This window comes from Martes martes (assembly GCF_963455335.1).
Source record: "Martes martes genome assembly, chromosome: 3".
Lineage (NCBI taxonomy): Eukaryota > Metazoa > Chordata > Mammalia > Carnivora > Mustelidae > Martes > Martes martes.
Window position 1 is genome coordinate 171,098,372 of NC_137890.1, and position 9,760 is coordinate 171,108,131.

Genomic DNA, 9,760 nt, shown 5'->3' on the forward strand with positions numbered 1-9,760 from the left:
TCTCATGGGTCTTGAGATCAAGCCCCTCCTGTCACATGTGTGTGCCCCCACGGGCACGCATGTACACGCTCTCTCTAAAACAAATGAATAAATCCTTTTAAAAACAAATTTAAAAATAAAAAATAAAAACAAATTTCTCTTAAGAGGAACTTATGAATCTTAATTTAAATATTACTCCCTATAGCATAAATTTCATCATCCTCAGCCTTAGTGTGGAAGGCCTTTTATTATCTGGCCTCATCTAAATTTCCAGTCTTTTTTTTCCTGTGACACCCCACCCCCCCCATTCAGTCAATCTAAATGACTTAGTGGTTCCACAGACACTTACTACCCTTCCCTATCACCACACCCTGTCCCTGCCTGGCTTTCTACCTGAAATGTTTTTTTTTTTTTCCCTGAAACAGTTACTTGACAAAATCTGAGTTCTGATCTCCCAGGCCTCCTCCATGAAGTGGATCCTTCTAATCGATTCAGTAAAAAAGCTACTGAAGCATTTTATCTGTGTCTTTCTTGTAAAGTTAGCCTTGTATTAAAGTCATCCCTTTACTTCCATTATCATATAGTAGAAAAAGTTCTAGATTTTTTTTAATAATTAAGAATCACATTCATATCCTAGCTTTGCCCAGCACGCTATATGTTCTGAAGCCAATCTTTTAATTTCCATTCATTTTTGTATGAAGTGGAGTGGATTTGTACCAGTTGTCATAGTTCTTTTTTTTTTTAAATCAAGACATTTTTATTTTACTTTAGCCTAAAATTCACTTTAGCTATAGTATTAGCATTGTAAAAAAAAAAAAATTCAGTTTCTGAAGTTTCAAAGAATAAAAATATTTAAATAAGCTAATGAACTGAAGATATAATACTGATGTGTATTCCATACTTTAATTTATGTCCAAATGTCCTGTGGTCTCTCCACTGACAGTCAGAGCGGAGACTCAAGAGCAGAGGAGATACCTCCGTAGGAATGAGTAGGGTGCGAAACCTCCAGAAGCTTGACTAGGTTCCCATAGTAAATATGGAGAAAAATTGTCTCCTGCTTCCAGCAAGGGGGAGGAGGAAAGCAACCATTTTGAAACCAGTTGTCATAGTTCTTGAAATGAGAGATTATATAATCAAATACAGGTTAACTAGTTATAAATAAGAAAGCATAAAAGCCAACTGAATATGGAGTATGAAGTGTCATGAAAAAAAGCTCAGGATTATTTTGGAAACATTTCTCAGGGAATGTAGGTCTTGAGCCTAAGCTTGGAAGAGGTTGAAAGAAATACCGTGTTTGATGAGAGGGCATTCCAGGTGAGCGAGATGGCTTCAAGCTGGAGAATAAAGAGTAATAAACCCTATGTGAAGACATTTAATTTATATTTTAAAATGTATTCTTTGTGTCTTTCAAAGGAAAGGACATTTTAAGGAACTAAAATAGTATTTCTGAGGTGCTGTAATGAAACATTTGAACTTAACGCTTACGAGCACTTTTCTGTGCCCGGCATTCTGATGCGGTTCTGTCTTTCAGCATGGAAGAATGTGAAGCTCTCTGCACCAGGTTGGCCATTATGGTGAATGGAAGGTTCCAGTGTATCGGGTCTTTGCAGCATATAAAGAGCCGGTGAGAGGCGCCTGGGTGACTCGGTCTGTTGAGCTTCTGAGTCTTGGTTTCAGCTCTGGTTGTGATCTCAGGGTCCCGAGACAGAGCCTCACACCAGGCTCTGCACTCAGCGCGGCATCTGGTGGAGTGGCTTTCTCCCTCTCCCTCTGCCCCTTCCCACAGTGCCTGCTCTCTCTCTTGCTCTAAAATAAACAATTTAAGTCTTAAAAACAAAAAAAAAGGCAAGTGAAGAACTATTGTGTTGTTTGTTTAACCTTCAGTGTGGGGAAGTCACTCTACCAATACTGTACTAACCTTTGAGGATTGCTTCATAGCTTGTCTGTGACGAGAAGCAAAATGGGAAGAAAAAGTTGATCTCCAACTCACCTTAAAGTTAAATTATATTACTAAAAGGTCTTAAAAAAAAAAACTGCAACACAAATTCTCTCAGAAAGTAGTTTTCTAAGGATTTACTTGATAAGAAGTTAGACCTTGACAAGTACATAAAGGCATAGATTTTTATCTTGCGTGTTCATGTACCATGTGCACAGGCTTTTAGTAAGCTGTTTAACATTTTTACTGCATTCAGAACCTTTGAATCAATAATACATTGGGGAAATATATTCAAATATCATATTACCAAATTAAAATTAAATTAATATTTTATATTTGCCAGAGTACATATGCACTTATACATGTCCATGTTAATCTCCAAACTTCAGGGTGTTACTTTATACCTTTATCTGTACAACTCGGCTTCTTATGAAATAGTATTAGCCAAGATAAGTAAGAAAAAAGGATGAAAGAGACATCATACGTTGTTCTCACAGAGTCTGTTGTGACTTGTTTACAAACTCTATACTTGGGCAAACAGTTAGCTAACATAATAAATCATTATTCATTTTTAAAACCCCAGTGACTTTAATCTTCATTTTGGACACCAAATCTCCAATGACTTGCCTTTTTAAGACCTTGTTAGTTTTAAATTAGAAAGTATTTAACCCCAGATACTGACATCAGATGTCAATTCATTGATGTCAATGAAAGCCAAGTTTTTATGTTTTCTTTCTAATGCAGCTTTTGTCCAAGGAGTGTAACTTTGTATAGTGGTAGAACTAAATAAGAAATCATGGCTGTGCACTATTGCCAGTTGCAACACACCTTGAACTTTAACGGCAAAATGGCAGTCTTTATTTAAGAAAGGGGCTATAATGGTCAGCTTGGGTCCTGTTTCATTACCTAGAATTCCAGGGGAGTTCTTTCAGCAAAATGTAACTCATACCACATTTTGCACTTTTTCTTTTCTAGGTTTGGACGAGGATTTACTGTCAAGGTTCACTTGAAGAATACCAAAGTGAGCATGGAGGCCCTCACAAGGTTTATGCAACTGCACTTTCCAAAAACATACTTAAAAGTAAGTAGGAAATTGTCCTGCCTTGAGGTCTTGATTGGTTTTGATAGTCATAATCTAATATGGATACTTGCTATTTTCAAGTTGAGTATAGCTTTATTATTAATTATAATATATTTATTAGTTCAAGATACATAAGATATTCTGAAACACAGTATGAACAAATAGAATCCTTAAGTTAATTATATAATTTTATAGCTATTTAAAAATAATGAAGTACTGGGGTACCTGGCTGGCTCTGTCTGTAGAATGTGTGACTCCTGATCTCAGGGTTTGTGAGTTCAAGCCCCACGTTGGGTGTAGGGCTTACATTAAAACACATACATACATACATACATAACTATATATACATAAATGAAGTGTAGTCCTTTTATATATCTTTATTTCTTCCTCACAAAGACTTTATGACCATACTATTAGTTTTAGAGTTGTATATATAACTAGTTTATGAATTATATATGTTAAGGAACTGAGGGATGACAGATATTATATGATCAAGGACATTTCTTATTTTAAAAAAAACGTAAAATTACACAACGTCATAGCTAGAGAATATTATCTTCTTGCTCCTCTCATTTGGAAGACAAGCCCACAATGGTTTGAACAGAACTGCTTGGAAATCAAGTTCTCCATTCCCACATTAGCTGAAATGTTGTTCACTTAAATTCATCATATATATATATATATATGTATATATATATATTCGTAGGATGGACAGGCACAGATATGTGTATATATCTCACATAGCACATACTTAAAATAAATGCATGGGACAAAAAAAGCTGTCTTTATAATATCTTTCATGTATAGATAGTTTGTACAAGATGATTATAGCAAGTGAATGTTTTCAAAAGAAATCAGGTGTGGGAGCGCTTGGGAAGCTCAGTCAGTTAAGTGTGAGACTTTGGCTCCGGTCATGATCTCAGGGTCCTGGGGTCTAGCCCCATGTTGGGCTCCTGTTCAGCAGAGAGCCTGCTTCTTCCTCTGCCCACCCCCCACTTGTGTTTTCTCTCTTTCTCAAATAAATAAGTAAAATATTTAATAAAATAAAATAAAAATAAAAGACATCAGGTGAGGAACGGTGGAAAGAAATTTAAAGGCTTGGGCAGTGATCCAGCTCTGCCTGTGTGTTTTCCAGCAAGACATTTAAAGTCTCTGAACTTCCTCTTTCTCCTTTGTGAAATAGGAATAATGACATCTACCTCACAAGATAGGCGTGAGGAACGGATGATACAATGCCCACAAAGCCACTTCGTAAACTACACGGCACCATATTAATGTGCCGTGATTGGAGAGAGCAAAAGAGAATGCGTATTTTAAAACCATTCTTTTACCTCTATAGAATACCTTTGCCTCGACGTCCCAAACCTCGTCTAACTTCTCCAGGAAATAATAGCTTTTAAGATTCTTATCAAAGTCCATTTCCTACCATATAAATTAAAATTAAATTTAAAAATTAAAGGATACTTCGCCTTACACAAATCACAGTAGTGCTTTTTCTTTTGGTTAGTTTCCAGGTCGAAACCAGTGTTTGCTCACTGAGTGATGAGATTCCATTCACCTCGGTGTGTTCTGGGACCAGGACTACACAAAGCAAATGCAGTGATCATAAAAGTCTCATATCTCTCTCGACAGACCATTCTCTGCAAGTGGGTGGAGGTTTCTAGATCTCTAGAAGAGAAGTAGCAGGAGCAGCAGTTGGGGATTAAATAAGTAAGAAAGTCCGATTGTGGTGACAGGTGTGATGCGCCCACAGGTCAGTAAGAGGGGTTAGGCAGAGAGCAAAGGAGTGAGAAAAGGAGAGGTTTCCAGCCACAGAAGTCTTGAATACCAGGTGAAATTCACGGTCTTGATCTGACCCATATCGGTTGCAGGGGTAGATGCTGGAGTAAGAACATATCTCGATCAAAGAGTGCCCCAGAAAGATTATCCTAGCTGCCGCGTGCCAGAACATGTGAAAGTACGCAGGCTCTAGGCCACGGAGGACACTGTGGCAGTTGCTCAGATACGGAGGGGTGAGAATGGGATTAACACTGATGGTGCAAATAGAGAGGAATGGTTTAAATGTGAGACTCGTTCTAGAGGAAAAGCAAATAGGATATGGTAACTGAGTAAATATGTAGAAAAGCAGGATGTTAAATATGCTCCAAGGAAACAAGAATAGATTACTAAGTAGATGGTGATACTATGGTCTAAATAAAGACATTGGGAAGAATTTTAGGGTGAGTTAAGAAAGAATGTGGCATTTTTTTTTAAAGATTTTATTCATTTGAGAGAGAGCTGGCACAAGTGGGCATGAGCAGGTGGGGGGGAGGGGCAGAAGGAGAACAGACTCCCCACTGAGCAGGCAGTCCAATGTGGGGCTCCATCCCAGCACCCCGAAATCATGACCTGAGCCAGAAGGCAGACAGTTAAATGACTGAGCCACCCAAGTGCCCTGAATGTGGCGTATTTTAATGAGACTTTTCCTACACAGTGCTTTTGAAATCTAGCTTTTTAGCCAGTATAAATTGAACAGTTAATCCCTAGCCTTTTAGAAAGTTCTACATTAAAACAAAAAAATTTTTTTTCTAAATGTGATCTCTGAAAAAAACTTTGTGAGCTGAGCATAGTCGGACATCTAAAATACCGTTTTACAATATTTTTCCTAGGCAAGACTATAAGGACTTAATGTAAGTGCACAGGAATATAGAATACTTTGGAATTGTCATTAGGTTTTTAATTTGTTTCCTTTCTGACATTTGTAAAACTTTTCATCTCATCTTTGCAGATTGTTAGTTGCAAAACATAGCCATCCTTTACACTGTTTCATCACTGTCAGTGGAATGAATTTCAGTGTTAGCTCTTGGTCAAGTTATGTCTGGTCACCTTAGTATTACCAGACATTGCAGAATAAATGTTTCCCTTTCGTCCCCACAGGATCAGCACCTCAGCATGCTAGAGTATCATGTGCCAGTCACAGCAGGAGGAGTAGCAAACATTTTTGATCTGCTAGAAACCAACAAGGCTGCTTTAAATATAACAAATTTCTTAGTGAGTCAGACTACCCTAGAAGAGGTAAGTGGGATACCATGATCCGTATGCATAATGTCATTTATTAATTATTACACATTCTGCTTATTTCTTTTTAATAACATTCATCTTATTTGTAATTGAAACAGTATCTAAACTTGCACCTGAAAAACTTACCTTAATTTATTTTTAACTGCATTTTGGGATGTTCAATAGAAGTGTGAAAAGCATTAACTATTTTTTAATGGAGAAAAGATTTTTCCCTTCTTCAAGACATTTATATCCATTAGGTTATATGAATATGTAAAGCAACAAACCTGTAAAACAAATAGATATTAACACTTTCCTCACTTTCTCCTTCTTAAGTTTCTTTTTTGCCCCTACCCCTTGGTAGGTTTCTTAAATAACATTTTTGATTGGCTTCCTGGGTTAGCATAGGATGGGGGTTTCTAGAGGGAGTTCAATGCCAGACCTGTAGATCTGCTAGATTCACGCAACCGAAGTGGTAAATGCAGAATTTTTTTGTTTCACTCACATCATCTATCTTAATTACCTTGTATTCGATAACTAGAGGCTTTACGGGTCGTCTTTCATCATCTTCGCAGCGTGTTAATTTTGTACAGCTCAACCAACCTGGTATATAGAACGTTTAATAGCATCTATCGTCATGACAGTTCTAAACGTTAGGCTTCAGGGACCTCTAAGAGCTGCATTTTATGGACAATTTTTTATGGGGGTTTTGGGCAATTATGACTTTACTGACCCAGAAAATTTAGCCTTTGACTTACAATCAACTACTGGGACCATGTCTGACACAAAGTAGACTCTCAGTTTCTAAAGCAATCTATGATAGACTTAATGATTTTAAACCAAGTAATAAAGGTTTGTCTGTTAAATAATTGGCTTACTGAGCATAATGTGGGCTCTCTATACAAATTTTATTTTAGTGCATTAACTCTTGAAACTAGTGAAATTTCTCTCAATGTTATCATATAAACATTTGATAATGGCTTGGCTTGGGTTCCTGGATTATACTTGATAGAGATATTAATGTAAATCTTACAAATACAGATATCTGGTTATATATATTTAATTATAGCTTTAGATTTATATTATGCTTATAATTGTAGATAAAGGTTTTATTTTCAAACCCCAGTTAAATTTTTTTTTTAAAGATTTTATTCATTTATTTGACACACAGAGAGAGAGATCACAAGTAGGCAGAGAGGCGGGCAGAGAGAGAGGGGGAAGCAGGCTCCCTGCTGAGCAGAGAGCCAGATGCGGGGCTCCATCCCAGGACCCTGAGACCATGACCTGAGCTGAAGGCAGAGGGTTAACCCAGTGAGCCAACCAGGTGCCCCAATTTTTTTTAAGGCTTTATTTAATTTTGAGAGAGAGAAAGCATGAGAAGGGGAAAGGGCAGAAGGGGGAGGGACAAGCAGACTCTGCACCAAGCACAGAGTCCGATATGAAACTTGGCCCCAAGACCCTGAGATCACAACCTAAGCTGAAATCAAGAGTGGGACATTTAACCAACTGACCCATCCAGGCAGCACCTCCCACCCCAGTTATATTTAAATATCTAAAAGAATACTAGTGAGAATATATATTTCTGTATGGACATATGCCTATAATATCTAGTTTTCTTCTTTTTTTTCTCCTTCACTATGTGTGTGTGGGGGAGGGGGGTGAGAATTAACCTTATTTCTTCCTTTGGCTTACCAAGCACTAATGATTTTATTTTCCTTGGAAAAAATCAGGTTTTCATCAACTTTGCCAAAGACCAAAAGTCCTATGAAACTGCTGACACCAGTAGCCAAGGTTCCACCATGAGTGTTGACTCACAGGATGACCGGCTGGAGTCATAGTACAGCCAGCAGAGTCAAGCTCGGCAAATGGCCAATGGCTTCATTTTAAGGAAGAACCACAGAAGATACTGCTTCCTCAAACTATCCTACTTTTAAAGTATTACCCTGTATGGAAGGTATAGTTGTGTAAGACTAACAAGTAACTAACTGTACGTGGAGAGTTTTTTTCCTAAAGCCAGTGAATGTTGTTGCTACTGAAATGAATTTTGGTAAACTCAGTACTCTGGGAGTGCTAATGTACGCGTTGGTGGTTACAAGGCAAAGGTGAAACCACTTGAAGATAAATGTCTTAATTTATTACTTTTAATAAAAAGCTTAAAAGGCATGGTTATTAGTAGCTGAAAAGTAAGAATGGAGAAGAAAAGTAAGATAGTTTGGGGTAGATAGAATTGGGAGAATAAACAAAATAATTTATTTCCGGAAACAACAAAATGAGCATCATCACAGAGTAACAATGGCAGTAAGCAGTGGGCACGATGTCTGCGATGTTCGTGGTGTGTCATTTTCAGTGCCTGTAAATATGTGAGAATATGCTGAATCCCAAAAAAGTGCCTTTCCACAAGAATGCCATAGGAAAGCAGTTTACCCTGGTGGTAAACAGAATTTAGATGTATTCCTGCCAGGCCTTAACGCTAGTAAGGCACTGAGCAGAGCAAGAAGCTTCTTGTTCTTCACAGGAAATGGATGTGTTGGCTGAACTGATCTAAATCCTAAAAACTGACAGAAAATTCATGTGCTGCTGGCAGGCAACATTTTTTTAATCTTATACAGAAACCCTCATTTTGTGGGTCTCTCTGCAGGAAATATTACTGTGGAGAGAAAATGAATATGGCGGTAAATTTCAACTAATCACCCGGCTGACCCAGAATCATGCATATGGCTATAGGATAGACTTCATAATAATGCCAAGTTATATGGCCCTCAGGGAAGGTGTTTTGTGTGTGTGTGTGTGTGTGTGTGTGTGTGTATACACGTGTATACACATTTGCCAGGTTTGGCAGGATTGAATCAGTTTCAAAAACAAATAAATGCAAAGTTTAGAAAAAAAATAATTCATGGAGTCATTTCATTTGTTAGAAAAGATTCAGGAACCTAAAAATGGCAGTCATGTGACCTACAAGGTCCCACGTGATCAGGTCCTTGCTCACCACTCTACCTTCATCCCTCTCTTTCTCTTCTTCCTCTTTAGGGTATAGCCATGCGGGCCTCTTTTCAGCTTTTCCAGTGCACCAAACCACTTCCCATCTCCAGACCCGCTACTTGAAATGTTTTTCCCTCCTGTTTGTCACTGAACTATGCTAACAGTCTTCAGAAATGTTACTCTCTCCCACAGAAGCTTTCCTTTTCTACCTCCTCAGTTTAAGTCCAGGCCCTCTGTTTTAATACTGTGCTTTATTGTACCTCCTACTTTTCTGTCAAACGTGCATCCTAATTTATAATATATCCAGACTAAAAATACACATCTTAACAGATGGCAACAGAATTTCTCTTAGGATAGAAAAAGCCTGTATGGAGGATGATATGTAGATAAGGCTTTTGGAGTAGAAGTTGTAACTCTGAGAGCATGGTTGTCTTCAGGAGCCCAAATGACAAAAAAGGTGGTCAGGCTCCATAAAAAATAAAAGAATTTGTTTATCGTATGTTGTGTTGTTAATTGTGGTGAGGGTGGGTGGTTGGTCGATTGCCTGCTTGTTTCTGAGCAATGGTGGGAAGGGAAGCAAAAGGCAAGGAGAGAAGTGGAGGAAGGAGAAAGCAGGGAAGGATGACTATTAAAAAGAGATGAAAGTCTAGTAAGAAGGTGGGGTGATTGAGTGGACTTTTAAAACCATGAATATTCGGATATATTTTCACAGTCACTCACTATGCAACTGTGCTATGAGCTGTCCT

At 37.9% G+C, this 9,760-nt stretch overlaps 1 protein-coding gene across 1 annotated transcript in view; it reads left to right on the forward strand.

The window, feature by feature from the left end:
• ABCA12 (ATP binding cassette subfamily A member 12) overlaps positions 1-9,512 on the forward strand; it is a 169,507-nt gene extending 159,995 nt beyond the window's left edge. The window contains exons 50-53 of the mRNA XM_080799565.1: positions 1,511-1,603; positions 2,891-2,996; positions 5,913-6,050; positions 7,766-9,512. Of these exons, the coding sequence (XP_080655691.1) occupies positions 1,511-1,603; positions 2,891-2,996; positions 5,913-6,050; positions 7,766-7,873 (445 nt within the window). The 3' untranslated portion in view covers positions 7,874-9,512. The remainder of the gene's footprint in view (positions 1-1,510; positions 1,604-2,890; positions 2,997-5,912; positions 6,051-7,765) is intronic.
• The last annotated feature ends 248 nt before the right edge of the window (positions 9,513-9,760 follow it).